Source organism: Salvelinus fontinalis, chromosome 31, assembly GCF_029448725.1.
Source record: "Salvelinus fontinalis isolate EN_2023a chromosome 31, ASM2944872v1, whole genome shotgun sequence".
NCBI classification, from domain to species: Eukaryota; Metazoa; Chordata; class Actinopteri; order Salmoniformes; family Salmonidae; genus Salvelinus; species Salvelinus fontinalis.
Genome location: NC_074695.1, coordinates 32945483 through 32961461, shown reverse-complemented (window position 1 = coordinate 32961461; position 15979 = coordinate 32945483). Strand labels below are relative to the sequence as shown.

The 15979-nt window shown below is 41.9% G+C and overlaps 1 protein-coding gene across 2 annotated transcripts in view; it reads right to left on the bottom strand.

Moving 5' to 3' along the window:
* Positions 1-4814: 4814 nt before the first annotated feature.
* LOC129830072 (kelch domain-containing protein 8B-like) overlaps positions 4815-15979 on the bottom strand; it is a 151800-nt gene continuing 140635 nt past the window's right edge. The window contains exons 6-7 of one of the 2 annotated variants that reach the window (XR_008755489.1): positions 12581-14762; positions 4815-12239 (exon numbers count right to left, since the gene is read on the bottom strand). Coding sequence is in view for 1 of the 2 variants with exons in the window: in XM_055892272.1 (XP_055748247.1) it covers positions 14566-14762 (197 nt within the window). In the remaining variant the exon portion in view is untranslated. Of the gene's footprint in view, positions 14763-15979 lie in introns of both variants that reach the window. The other variant, XM_055892272.1, reaches the window with a different exon arrangement.

Sequence of the window (15979 nt, the reverse complement as noted above, 5' to 3'; positions counted from 1 at the left end):
CCAGACAACGCTGGGCCAATTGTGTGCCGCCCTATGGGACCCCCAATCACGGCTGGTTGTGAATACAGCCTGGATTTGAACCAGGGTGTCTGTAGTGACACCTCTAGCACTGAGATGCAGTGCCTTAGACCGTTGCTCTGCTCAGGAGCCCATTTCATATAGTCTTGATAAATACTAGGTTAAATGAACGTCTTCACAAATTGAATATGTTTTGTATGTAAAAACAATTGATGCATTTATTGTTGTATTTGATTTAGCATCTAATCCAGGGTCCCACTTTATTTGGATAGAGCATCTATCGATGGTCTGTAGATGCTCAAACTATCAACCACAACTCTGCAGGGTTATGGATAACAGCTGAGGTTAGGTTAAGATATATTGCAAGATTAGGGTTAGGGTCAGGGTTATAGTTAGCATTACAGCTATAGGTATATTGTTAAACAATTTTAGGGTCAGGATTGCTGTTAGCATGACAGCTGTAGGAACATTGTGATACCATTCTATGGTTAGGGTCAGGATTGCTGTTAGCATTACAGCTGTACGTACATTGTAATACAGTTTTAGGGTTAAAGTTGCAGTTAGGATTACAGCTGTAGGTACATTGTGATACCATTGTAGGGTTAACGGTTAGTGTTATAGCTGTAGGTACATTGTAATACCATTGTAGGGTTAACGGTTAGTGCTATAGCTGTAGGTACATTGTAATACCATTGTAGGGTTAACGGTTAGTGTTATAGCTGTAGGTACATTCTAATACCATTGTAGGGTCAACGGTTAGTGTTATAGCTGTAGGTACATTGTAATACCATTGTAGGGTTAACGGTTAGTGTTATAGCTGTAGGTACATTGTAATACCATTGTAGGGTTAACGGTTAGTGTTATAGCTGTAGGTACATTGTAATACCATTGTAGGGTTAACAGTTAGTGTTATAGCTGTAGGTACATTCTAATACCATTGTAGGGTTAACGGTTAGTGTTATAGCTGTAGGTACATTGTAATACCATTGTAGGGTTAACGGTTAGTGTTATAGCTGTAGGTACATTGTATTACTATTCTAGGGTTAACGGTTAGTGTTACAGCTGTAGGTACATTGTATTACTATTCTAGGTTTAACGGTTAGTGTTATAGCTCTAGGTACATTGTATTACTATTCTAGGGTTAACGGTTAGTGTTATAGCTGTAGGTACATTGTATTACTATTCTAGGGTTAACGGTTAGTGTTACAGCTCTAGGTACATTGTATTACTATTCTAGGGTTAACGGTTAGTGTTATAGCTGTAGGTACATTGTATTACTATTCTAGGGTTAACGGTTAGTGTTATAGCTGTAGGTACATTGTATTACTATTCTAGGGTTACCGGTTAGTGTTATAGCTGTAGGTACATTGTATTACTATTCTAGGGTTACCGGTTAGTGTTATAGCTGTAGGTACATTGTATTACTATTCTAGGGTTACCGGTTAGTGTTATAGCTGTAGGTACATTGTATTACTATTCTAGGGTTAACGGTTAGTGTTATAGCTGTAGGTACATTGTATTACTATTCTAGGTTTAACGGTTAGTGTTATAGCTGTAGGTACATTGTATTACTATTCTAGGGTTAACGGTTAGTGTTATAGCTGTAGGTACATTGTATTACTATTCTAGGGTTAACGGTTAGTGTTATAGCTGTAGGTACATTGTATTACTATTCTAGGGTTAACGGTTAGTGTTATAGCTGTAGGTACATTGTATTACTATTCTAGGGTTAACGGTTAGTGTTATAGCTGTAGGTACATTGTATTACTATTCTAGGGTTACCGGTTAGTGTTATAGCTGTAGGTACATTGTATTACTATTCTAGGGTTAACGGTTAGTGTTATAGCTGTAGGTACATTGTATTACTATTCTAGGGTTACCGGGTTAATTGCGGAGCAAATAGAAGGTTGATGTAGTATGAGTTAAGTTATGTGATTCTCTCTATCCTCTGACAAACTATGAAAGAAACTGATGGAGAGGTAGGCCTTAATGAGTATCTCATTCTACTGAAAATTTGGAGAGAGAGATTAGAAAGAGAGAGAGAGATCAGAGAGAGAGAGAGAGAGATCAGAAAGAGAGAGAGAGCTAATTGAGTTTGTGAAGTTTTAGCTCCTAATTTCCTAATGGATGGTGAGGCAGCCAGGCAGAGCAGTGGAAGGCAGCGGCAGCAGCAGCTGAGTCTATAAATGAACGACTCTGAGTCTATAAATGAACGACTCTGAGTCTATAAATGAACGACTCTGAGTCTATAAATGAACGACTCTGAGTCTATAAATGAACGACTCTGCTCCTGTGTTAGTTAGTCATCATCGCCATGTTCTCAGCTGGAAAAGCTTTTATGCACTCCTCAGATCTAGACTTCGCATGTAGCCTATACCTCAACTGTATGTGTGTGTTTGTGTGTGCGTGCATGTGCATGTGCATGTGAGAATGCATGGGTGGGTGTGAGTGCAGCCGGGTATTCATCTTCGTGTGCATACAGTACATTCACATATTTACCCACGTCACTCAAGCCTTACTAACAGTGGTCTTTGTCTTGTAATACGATAAGAAACAAGCCAACAAATAGATGTTAGCGTTTGATGTTAGTGTGGGATGTGGACTAAGAATAATACTCAGTGGTGGTGGAATTCATTCTATTGTCTGTGTTCACAAGTTCTCCAGTCACAACTTCATGTACTTTTTCTACTGCTTAGGAAGAATTAAGACAAACAAGACATCCAGCAGTAGTGTGCATCGTTGAAGAGGTGTATCATCCTGTATGATCGTATGTATCAGAAAATGATTGAAGCATCTTGGGAAGATGCAGAGGAGATATTATGTTCTCATTATCATTACCTCTTATGAGGATGTAATGACGTCCATTTTTCACTATTTGTCTGCGGACACTTAAAACCGGTCTGAGTAGTTCCTTCGAGAACATGCACTACTGATACTAAAATGTTTCCTCTTGTTTATCTATAGTGCATGAATAGTGTTCATCGTTTTAATTGCCTCACCCTTAAACTCAATTAGTCCAGATAGGGTTTCAGAGGCTTTTAAAGAATCCCTCTGGGCTCCTGTCAAAGGCTCAACGCTCTAATCAAGTTTGGCTGGTAAATAAGTGATGAATTGAACGGTGTACTGTACCTTACACACTTTCTCCTTCTGATGTCCCTAATGAATGATTCTACCATCCAGACAGAACTAGATCTCAGAGATTAGATTTTTAAATTACCTCCAAAAACAAAAGACAACCTTGATATTTTGATAAATACATAAGTAAAGCCCTGAGCATTGTGATAGGATGTTGACCTTAGCTCTAAACGTATAGATTTTTGAATAACCTCATTTACAACCATGAAATAAACTATAAAAGCATCTAGAGATGTAGTAGTTTATTACTGTATGCCTCACAAAGAACCAAAGTGCAGCGAACAAACCCAGAACTCTAGGAATAATCAAAACCGTCCCAAACAAAACAAACCCAATGATCTATGCATGAATATTGACAAGAATATAAAATGAACTATCAAGAAAACAGAATCGGAAAAAGAAGCAGAAAATATGCATAGGTAAGGAAGCAGTTATTGGGGGATGACACATCTATGAATGCATATACTGTAGAGGCCAGGGAAAGCCACAAGATGAGAAGAGAAAACCATTTAGTTTAATATCTGTATCTGGGTTATATTCAAATAGCCACAATGGGTTTTTGAAACAAGCTCATCAAACCCTGCTTCTCCCTGGGTTCTGGTTGGTGAACCTGAACGCATTACCTCTCAATTAACTAAGAGCAGAGTTCAGGGCTAGGCATTCAAAATCAAATCAAATCAAATCAATCAAATTGTATTTGTCACATGCTTCTTAAAAAAGTTGTAGGGTTGTAGGGCCTTCATTCTGACACCGCCTGGTATAGAGGTCCTTGTTTACAGGGAGCTCGGCACCAGTGACGTACTGGGTTGTACGCGCTATCCTCTGTAGCGCCTTGCAGTTGGATGCCAAGCAGTGATGTAGCCAGTCAAGATGCTCTCAATGGTGCAGCTGTAGAACTTTTTGAGGATCTGAGGACTCATGCCAAGTCTTTTCAGCCTCCTGAGGGGGAAGAGGCAGTGTTGTGTCCTCTTCACGACTGTGTTGCTGTTTGTGTGGACCATGAGTGTTCTGGGTAGGGAGCTGCCTAATTGGCCCTTGACTTCATGGGAGTTTCCCCTACCAAGTTCACTGCCAAGAGGCATCACATTAAAGACAACGTTTTGGGTTTTATTCATTGATATTATGATGTACAATGAAGAAACTGTGTAGCTGGAAACAGGGACATTGGCTACAGATTATTTACATGGGCTAAACTCCTGCTAAACAGAGTACCACAGTAGAAACATACAATACTTCCCTGTCATAATTCAGTACTTGGAATTCTACGTTACACACTGTTCCGTTGAATATGATGACACTCAGTGCGGATGACATACCATTTACAGTGAAATGGTAAAAATAAGAATTAATTTTAGAATAACAATTTTTAATTTAGAAAACTAGTGGACTGTGGAGCCATACATTAACATCATTATAACAGGAAGGCAACCACTTCCATTCTCACCATAGGAGCAGAAACCTTGAGTAACGTTTGAATTGTTTTGTACTGCCTGGCTCATCTATAATGAACAAGGTCAAATGTTCCCACATTTTGATACACCTCTGCTAACCAGACATTGAACTACACACTGCAGATGAGGCACCTGGTTGCTGCCTGCATGTGAAAGTAAGAGAAAACGACTGACAGAAATAATGGCACACACAACCAATGGAATCAGACATTAAGTCAAAATATTTTATTATAGAATTCATATATTCGAGGCACTACCTCACATTTATAGGCACTGAACTACTGTACTGGAGTCACTGCCACAACTCTGCCTGTGTACTGTATCACATTACTTTTACAATGTTTAACTGTACAAGTGAACACAATCAGAAACAACCAGAGGATTCCATCCAGGCATCTCTCTGTCAGACCAGAGCACTTTCAAAACGCCTGGCGCTCTCTTCTGCACATTGATCCACAAATCAGGCCATTAGTAAACTTGTTTCCTCATTCCGTTTCTGGTGCTTCAGAACATGATGCTGCCCAGTCATCAGGCATCATCTGGGGGATGTTATCAGGTCTGCTAGAGGGCTGACTAACTGGCTCCTCTCTTCTGGCTGGTCAGTACCAAAGCTGAGTTATTAAGAGGTCTGGATATCAATATTTCTCTGTTGAAATATAACCTAATCAAACTAATTGTTTGGGCTGATGATCACCTCACCTCACGTTATAGGAGTAAAACAGTTTGTGCTGATTGTCAGTTAGAACATGAAAGATGCCACACACAACAGATAAGTCATGGGAGTGTCCTATTTGGACTCAGATGATTTGTATTGGTTTTCAGGAGAATTGACTGAGGTTCAGCAACATATCTTATTGGCACAGCTGTTCCTCTCCTCATCCATACTGTACCATGTATAGGAATCTCCTTCTCCAGATGTGGATGTGCTGTGACATAATTAGTGTATCTTAAGCAAAGCAAACTTATCTGGCTTCATGGCTTCAAACATCAATTGAACCTCTCTGTGATATTCAGACACATACCGTAGCCTCCCTCATTGAGACAGGAGTCAAGAAACACAGACACACAGTGCACTTGATACAGTCAGAGATCATCAGCAAACACCATCACCGTGGTTACGCACCATGGAAACACGTCACAGCACAGCATCATAGAGAGATAACAGGCTTGTGTCAACACGACAGGACAACACCACCACAAACCTGACTCTCTACAGCTCAACCCACACAACACAAATAAACACCTGTAGAAGCACTGTGGGGATAAACCAACAGAGATAACATAAATTATTTAAACACTCATTTCTTTTGGAAGGAAAAGCAACAATACTTGACTCACTATAACACAGTAATGCTACTCGCGGGTGTGACACAGTGACTGTTGCCTGGACACCACATGGTCACAGTGAACCGCACAAAAACAGAGGCTTTGATGGTGAAAATAAGACACAGTTCTGAAATGATTTCCATCAATCAAATGTAAGTATGTTCGGAAATATGTAGTGTATGGACTCATCATACACTATTTTATCCCATGAAGAGAAGGCAGAGAGACATGTTATAAAACCTGACTGAGTCTAATAGACTGTTTAAGGATATCAGTACTACAAAGAAAGCAAATGGGAAAAGTAAATGTACTGAACACTCTACAACACTGTACTATGTTTATAAAACCAGCAGCGATGAGATTACAGTACAGAACTAGAGTAAACAGCAGTTTACACGGTTGAGTCATATGTCTCGTCATCGCCAGTGAAGCACATCTGAAAATGGATTTTACCTCGGAAATGAGATTCAGAACGACAGAGAAGCCCCATAGAATGCCTTGAGGGTGTGTGAGCACTGTCTAAACTGAACTGTACTCAAGAGCTTAGAAACCAGGGCTTATTTTCTACAGAGGAGACCGTGGGCCCCCTACAAACTGCTAATGAATACAGCATTCTCTCCACTGATGAAAATTTATTTACGTACGTATATACATATATGTGTTATATTCATCATTTTATGGTTGTGCCACTAACCCTGCTGAGTCACCCCCTAACTAGCCACAGCCCCAGCACTCCTAGCCAGTCACAGACCGGGCCTTCCTTACCAGCCACAGCCCCAGCTCTCCTTACCAGCCACAGCCCTCCTTACCAACCACAGCCCCAGCCCTACTAACCAGCCACAGCCCTCCTTACCAGCCACAGCCCCAGCTCTCCTTACCAACCACAGCCCTCCTTACCAACCACAGCCCCAGCTCTCCTTACCAGCTACAGCCCTCCTTACCAACCACAGCCCCAGCCCTACTAACCAGCCACAGCCCTCCTTACCAGCCACAGCCCCAGCCCTCCTTACCAGCCACAACCCTCCTTACCAACCACGGCCCCAGCTCTCCTTACCAGCCACAGCCCTCCTTACCAGCCACAGCCCCAGCACCAGCCCTCCAGCCTGTAATTTAGCACATCAAAGGTCTGCGCAACAGGAGAAGCTGATAAACACAATAATGAATAAAGTCATGAACCAGGTGATTCTTTTATTGTAATGTTAATTTTTGTTCCTGTTGGTGAGAAACATGTTGTATTCAGGGCATCATTGGTAAAGAGACCCTGGTCTCAATTGTGTTACCCTGAATAAATAAAAGTCTATAAGACAACCAAAGAGAGCAGAAGCCACAGCCTGAACAGGTGTAGGAGACAGTTGGGCCAGCTTAGGTTAGGATGACATCCTAAATAAAGTAAAAACTCATGATCCAGAAAATGTGGGGTTGTACATAGGTGGCCAAGGAAAGGAAAAAACTTGTATCAATAAAATACATACTAAAAATATATTTTTAGGACAAGCAAATGTGAACTCCACCCTCTGTCCTCTAATACTAGCTCTAAAACCACTCCTGCTCTCTCTATTTCTTATCTGGTCCTTGAGAAGGCAAGGCTGAACAAGGAAGGTATTTTTACAGGAGGGCTCAGGAAAATGCAGCACGGTCCTTCTATTAAAGGGACATTTTACCACTGTTCTTTTACTGTATATGTCCATTGGGAGTCCCGTAGGGCGGCGCACAATTGGCCCAGCCCCGCCCGGGTTTGGCCGGGGTAGGCAGTCACTGTAAATAAGAATTTGTTCTTAACTGACTTGCCTAGTTAAATAAAGGTTAAATAAATCAAATAAAATGTATATGTTAATGTCTCATAATGTGTCATAAAAAATGTTTACTTCCTCACTACATGCAAAAGCGAGTGTTTCTGCAGAAGAAACAGGCCTTCTACATTTCCTGGTTGTAAGCAAACTACAATATCCAGAATTCATAGCGAATTCATATCAGAATGTACTACCACCCCTGTCGAGGTGGATCCAGTTGAGAATGCGTGTCAGCAGGTAGCTAATGTTACTCACTGGACAAGCCACTCGGTCATAGAACATCAGCTTGAGAATAACTATTTATTTTTATTTTCGTGTCGACAACAACTGTAAAGTTCTGTCATGGTATGGTGCTCAGTACCTGGATGTGCAAACTACAAGCAAGAACAGGATGATGGGGTAATTTCATTTCATTTCATTGGTTACCTTACTAAAGAAGTCAAGCAGAGGTAACATAGCTAACTTATCTACAGTAGCTAGCTAACTAGCTAGCGAACTACATTTGTTTATCTAAACCAAATTCTAGCTAGCTTTCATAATATGCTGGCTAGATATCACAAAGCAAATCAATGTAATTAGCCAGCTGCTACGTAACGTAAACTCACGTAAACTCGTACATCACCTTGGTCCGTACAATTGCCCTTATTTTAGCGCCCCAAAAACGTAATACTTCCAGATCAACTGTAATGTCAATACCATTGTAAAGCACAATTTCTCCCCTTTCCAACAGAATCAATTACATGACCTAAACGCTGCCCGTTTCTGCATAATTGAAGCAAGCAATGAGCCCCGTCGGGTCTTTTTAAAAATGGCGGGTGGGGAAGCGAAACTAATGAGTGATGGTGAGGAGAGATATTGTGTGGGAAAATGTTGCTTTTTTTCACTCGATCTGTCCAACTTATCACCTTATCGCCTCTAAAAATGTAAATAAAACACTATAGAGAGTTTATATAATGTGTCATTACATACCTATTTGAAGGGTTGTGTCGAATTTGAATTGGGTTTTTAGGGCGGTGCTAAAGTGATCTTAGAAGTAAACAGCGGCTTGGAGAATGATGATCGCATGCAATGATGATGCAAAAAATGACTAGGCATCCCCCCCTTACCCCCGTCACTGTCCATTTCTTGTTTTTAAACGATGAGAGAATCGCTACACCTGGTGGAGAGAGATTGTAAGGCAGAAATAGTTTCTTTATGCGTGCTGTACGTTACGACATGACACATCACGATATAACGGAGGGTCAGTTTTTTCAACTTTTCTCCAATACTATAGAGCCATTACCATGTCGATCAACCCTTGAATAGAAACCTAGTTCACACCCCCGATTTTGAAGTCAACACAGTCGCTACAGTCCCATTAGTTTTCTTTGTAGCCTCGTTTGAATGATGCGGTTGCACACATTTGTACGGAATGGGGTGAGTTTACGTTATATGGCGATGTGATTTGTAACTTTGCAAGCTAAGGTTAGGTTACATTAGCAAGCTAACTACCACAGAGGCTAACATGACTAGCCTTTGTGTTCCCGTTCAACTTATGCAGCGGCATCAACATCAAGCTCAGCACCAGGTACTAGTGTAAGTCACCTTTTCCTTCCATGACTCCATGAGCAAAAAAACAACAACTGGAGCTTGGGATCAACATGGTCTGTGTCTAGTTGTAATAGTTGGTTTGTTTAGAAGTAGGCTACAACTTTTCTCTGTATTATGGAGACTTAGTTGATTGTTTATGCAAAACCTGAAGTCTAAATTGGAGAAAAACATGAGTTATTAGTAAGGAGGGGATGGTGTGGGTGACTGACTGGTGTCTGTTGGGGGTGTGTATTGTGTGTGACAGTTAGTATGCCTTATCTATAGATACACTTGTTCAAGTGTGTATTGATGGGGACAAAGTAGTAAAAAGTTGGCTAATCACTGACTAGTGTGTTCTAAAGACTCATCCTGCTGCTGATGATCTTGACACCAGCTTTAGTAGGACAGATCCTGTAGACCCATTGGATGAGAGCTTTCAGCCGTGAACATGCTTAAGCTCAACTTCATCTGACTCGGAAGAGGAAAAGACTGCACAGGTCTGGCAAAAACTCATGAAGTTCTGCCAGACCAGCTGCCATTGCCCAACACAAGACAAGGTTTACCAGATTAAGAACATTCAGGACCCTGCCTGGAATATTCAACCAACACAACATCCATATTCAATTAGAGTGATGTTGTAGTATAATATAGAATGCCTAGTATGCTCACAACTGCATTGTGGTATAGCTATTGCTAGCTCAGTAGATAAACTCAGCAAAAAAAGAAACGTCCTCTCACTAACAACTGTGTTTATTTTCAGCAACTTAACATGTGTAAATATGTGTATGAACATGACGAGATTCAACAACTGAGACATAAACTGAACAAGTTCCACAGACATGTGACTAACAGAAATGGAATAATGTGTCCCTGAACAAAGGGGGTCAAAATCAAAAGTAACAGTCAGTATCTGGTGTGGCCACCAGCTGCAATAAGTAATGCAGTGCATCTCCTCCTCATGGACTGCACTAGATTTGCCAGTTCTTGCTGTGTGATGTTACCCCACTCTTCCACCAAGGCACCTGCAAGTTACCGGACATTTCTGGGGGGAATGGCCCTAGCCCTCACCCTCCGATCCAACAGGTCCCAGACGTGCTCAAAGGGATTGAGATCCGGGCTCTTCGCTGGCCATGGTAGAACACTGACAATCCTGTCTTGCAGGACATCATGCACAGAATGAGCAGTATGGCTGGTGGCATTGTCATACTGGAGGGTCATGTCAGGATGAGCCTACAGAAAGGGTACCGCATAAGGGAGGAGGATGTCTTCTCTGTAATGCACAGCGTTGAGATTGCCTGCAATGACAACAAGCTCAGTCCAATGATGCTGTGACACACTGCCCCAGACCATGACGGACCCTCTACCTCCAAATCGATCCCGCTCCAGAGTACAGGCTCGGGTGTAGCGCTCATTCCTTTGACGGTAAGCGCACATTCGACCATCATCCCTGGTGAGACAAAATTGCGACTCGTCAGTGAAGAGCACTTTTTGGCGATGGAGGGATTGTGCGTTCCTGCAATAACTTGGGCAGTTGTTGCCATTTTTTTATTTAACCTTTATTTAACTAGGCAAGTCAGTTAAGAACAAATTCTTATTTACAATGAAGGCCTAGGAATAGTGGGTTAACTGCCTTGTTCAGGGGCAGAACAACAGATTTTTACCTTGTCCGCTCGGGGATTCGATCTAGCAACCTTTCGGTTACTGGCCCAACACTCTAACCACTAGGCTACCTGCCGCCATCCTGTACCTGTCCCGTAGTTGTGATGTTCAGATGTACCGATCCTGTGCAGGTGTTGTTACACGTGGTCTGCCACTGCGAGGATGATCAGCTGTCCGTCCTGTCTCCCTGTAGCGCTGTCTTAGGCGCCTCACAGTACGGACATTGCAATTTATTGCCCCGGCCACATCTGCAGTCTTCATGCCTCCTTGCAGCATGCCTAAGGCACGTTCACACAGATGAGCAGGGACCCTGGGCATCATTCTTTTGGTGTTTTTCAGAGTCAGTAGAAAGGCCTCTTTAGTGTTCATAACTGTGACCTTAATTGCCTACCGTCTGTAAGCTGTTAGTGTCTTATCGAGCGTTCCACAGGTGAATGTTCATTAATTGTTTATGGTTCATTGAACAAGCATGGGAAACAGTGTTTAAACCCTTTACAATGAAGATCTGTGAAGTTATTCTGATTTCAACGAATTATCTTTGAAAGACAGGGTCCTGAAAAAGGGACGTTTCTTTTTTTGCTGAGTTTATGTATATAATGGAGTTTGATCAAATGTTTTATATAATCTTTTTTCCATGAGTACTGACAAGTGACTAAATGATTCCAGCTGCATCAGAAACCAATAAAGTGTTGACTTCTGGATCAATTCATTGTGATATTCATTGAATGTATTTGGAAGTAACTACCTACAATCTTACTACTACAACAAATGATGCAAGGAGTTGCTGCATCATTTCAACTTGAATTTGTTTAGAATTAAACATGTTTTAAAAAAATAATAGAATAGTCTGTCAATGTGTCAAATAATTAGACATGGCTTCTATTCCAAACATAGTTTATTTGCTCTGGAGACCAAGGTGAGTTTACACAGCAGTATGCAGGAACAGTTATGACAATGTACTGTATGACATTTATACAGTAGAAGAAAAATATACTACTAACACCTATAATAAATACTACAGTTCTACAATGTGAATACTTGCATATGGCCTGTTTGGGGGGTGCAGTGAGGTGTTCAGAGTCACTTTGATACAAGGGGAGATTGTTGTTATGGACCTTGCACTCTCCTCTTGAGTCATCAACTTATTTGTATCTAACATACTGTCCACTGTGTGAGGGATACATTGCTAATATGGCTCCAACAACATATGCAGGCAAGGGGATTCGGTGCCTAGCTTCTCCCATGTAGAACAAACTCCCAAAATAATCTGTAGGCCACCAAGAAGTATTGTCTGTAAGAGAATGACAAAAACACTATTAGACTTTCATAAGCAATTGTTGTGTACTGTCTGTATTCCTACTGTAGCAGCAGAATATTTCACATCTCACAGGCGCACATTACCTAGTTAGCTACTGAGGCTAGCTAGGCTAGCTAGCGAACGTTAGCTATCTAGCGAGCTACATTAGGCTACAGTACATTTTGGGTATAGCAAACAGAGCTAGTTAGCTTAACTTGGCTTGTGGTATTAGCAAGCCCTGCTATGGCCGAATCGATCACAAAATTATACTGTAGTGAAAAATACTGTCTCATGTGAAGAGAACTTAGCTAGCTACCGACAGCAAAATAACTTACTTGTTTGTCATTTGCCCTCCTGGTCCAGCTGGTCTAGGCTGCCTCCGCCAGTTGATCTTGAAGGTTCTGAAGAACGTCTCGCGCACACCAAAATCCATAAGTGAGTCAACTTTAATGGTCTGTCACATACACATGATCCATGGGGTCTGCAGTGACCGCCTCCAGCAAGAGAATTTGTTGAGCACAGACGTTCCTCTTTTGTTGGCATGGCTGGACAGCACCCGCATAGGTACCACCAGTCGGAGTCTGACCGTGGCTCCCCATCGTTGTTTGCTGGTCTCGCAATTCTTGTTCTCGCTGTCTCAACTCGGCTTCAGTGTATTCCGGCTCAAATGAATAGGGCAGTATATCCCTATGTTAGTATGTAAAAGAACATTAAAAAAAACTGTTTCGTCGTCCTGCTCTTCTTGGAAAGAGGAATTATCAGAAGCAGCCATTGTAATTATTTTGCCATCTTGGATAGACAGTGCACGGTACCATAGCTCCCATTAACGTGTAGAAACTAGTACCGACGCCATTTTGAAAAGCAAAGTAGGGCTCCTGTCAGGCTGTAGTCTTTACAAAGCCGGGGAAAATTTGTCAACCTAGGTATCCTGCAATGTCGTGGCAGATAGGAACATCGTTGAGACAAGTCCAATGGCTCTATTGAACAAGGCCAACCATATCTACTCTCTGCTAGCATGTTTGTGTAGTTGGCAAAACACAAAGGCCACATTAATTGCTACAAAACATGACTCCATTCATTTTTAGATCAGACAGCAGGCTCAATCAAACAATTATGTCATTGGTTGAACTCTCCCGGGGTGAAAATAAAAAATACTGCTATGGTGCATAATTATGTCTGAAACACCTCTCATCACTCATAATTATGTCTGAAACACCTCTCATCACTCATAATTATGTCTGAAACACCTCTCATCACTCATAATTATGTCTGAAACACCTCTCATCACTCATAATTATGTCTGAAACACCTCTCATCACTCATAATTATGTCTGAAACACCTCTCATCACTCATAATTATGTCTGAAACACCTCTCATCACTCATAATTATGTTTGAAACACCTCTCATCACTCATAATTATGTTTGAAACACCTCTCATCACTCATAATTATGTCTGAAACACCTCTCATCACTCATAATTATGTAGGGAGACTGGAAAAACTCCCCAAATATTGTTTAGTGGTGACGTTTCCATTTACAAACACACTTCCAATTTCCCTCTCTTTCGCTCTCTCTTTTTTAAGCCGCCACCTAAGGATTATCTGAAATAAATACACTTTCTGAGCATGCACTTTGTCCTGCCTTCAGTTCCTTTGCCTTTCATATGTTGTTCATTGCAAAGCTCTTAAGGTAAAATATATATATTTTTCTCTAAAAAAGGGAAATGTTGCTTTGTGCCAAAGCACTCTTGTCTCTGGATGCTACAGTGCAGGGATGGGCCTGGCCATTCTAGAGGTGGTATTCATGGTGTGTGGGATTTTAACACCACGTGTATAGCAGTGCTATATTCACACACGCCTGGCTGTGAAGGTACCAAAACACAGACAAATACCCCAAATGTTATATCCTAAACTCTCTACCTTTTTACGGTGATAGAACAGTGTCTAAACAAGCCACTGCAGCCTGACTGTTGTAGTGAAACAGATATGGCCCCAAGTTCCTTTAGTTTCCAGAAAAGTACCCTGTTTTTTCCAGAAAAATGCTGTACTGTTCAAAGGCGTCTTTTGTGTAGTGTGTGTATGTGTTTCTGTGGTGGTGTTTTTTGCTTATTTATTTGACTCCTCTTATGTCTCTAAAATGTAGAAAACTATTTGTTTCTCCATTGAAAGAAACAGGTGTCAGGGTCACTGTCCTTGATCCTGCCCACCAACTGCAAGGTCCAAAGGCAAAAACAAAGTCTGTATGAGTGTCTATCACCTGCACACATTGAATTTGCTTGCATTGAGTCCTTCGCCTGTCTCTGTGTACGTGTGTGTGTGTCACACAGTCTCTCTGAGGCAGAGAGCCTCCACGGCGTTGCTGGGTCCCTGGGCCACGCCCCCGATGAGAAACAGCATGTTGGGTGTCTGCAGGGGTGAACAGGAGCAGCGGGGACTGGGCATGGGGGCAGCGTACTCCCAACTCCGCTTCACAGGATTGTAGCTCTCCACCGACGACAAGGGCGACGGCTGGTTACCTGGACACACACACACCGATGAGATCATGAACACCAATTTACAAATCGTTTGCCCCCTAAAATTAGGACACAGATGGATCTTCCCTGAAAAAGAACAGCTATTCCCTTCTTAACATGAAAATGTGACCGTCAATATTTTACAGTTGAGCTAACATTATAGAGAGAGCAGTAGAACACAGGATTGAAGCTTCACAAATAGCTCTGTGTTAGTCAGTGCCTGGCGTAATAGAGGAGCACAAAGGCATGTCCGGTGTGTATCCCCCTCACAGCCACATCATTAGTGTGGCTCGCCTCCAAGCTACTCCATCACTCTGACCTGTCTGGGGCCGGGACTGCTGCACCCCCCCCCCAAATGTCACATTGACGCACACACACCACAGGAGACAGGCAGACCTGTTCATCTCTCTCTCTCTCACACACACACACACACACACACACACACACACACACACACACACACACACACACACACACACACACACACACACACACACACACACACACACACACACACACACACACACACACACACACACACACACACACACACACACACACACATACGTGAGCATGCACTTTACACCAGAGGAGGAGCTATAGGAGAACCGTTTCATTGTAATGGTTGGAATGGGATACATGGAAGGAAGTCAAACATGTGGAGCCGGGTCCTCTGACATACACACATGATCAAACTAACACAACTATACTACCTACTATTGAACAATGTGAAACACTCAACCTATTTCACTCTGTCACACATGAGCACACACACAAACACACTTCCGAAATTACACACAAAAACTAAAAAAGATAGCAATAGGCATGTAAGTGCTATTCTAAATAAAGGCATTTTTAATTCCACCCTCCAGTAAGGTTATATACTCAATGATACGACAGAAATTGATGATAAGACAAACGTCTAAACGTCTAAGACTAGGGCCCCGGGGGATAGCTGTGTTGTCGTCTTGAACTGGGGGGTCTGTCTGTCTAGTTTAGCAATGGGATCTGCCTCTCAGTCTCTGAGCCACAGGTGGAATTATGCAGCATGTTGCATCCATCCAGATGGCTGGGAGAGTATACAGTAGTCTGTAAAAAACATCTAAATGCACTAGGGGAGATTGTAAGAAGCAAATTAAAACTTGAAATGAACTCAAAAACAAAGCACATTGTGCCTAGTGAAAATCTACACACCCCTTGAACAGTTGTCACATTTCGAT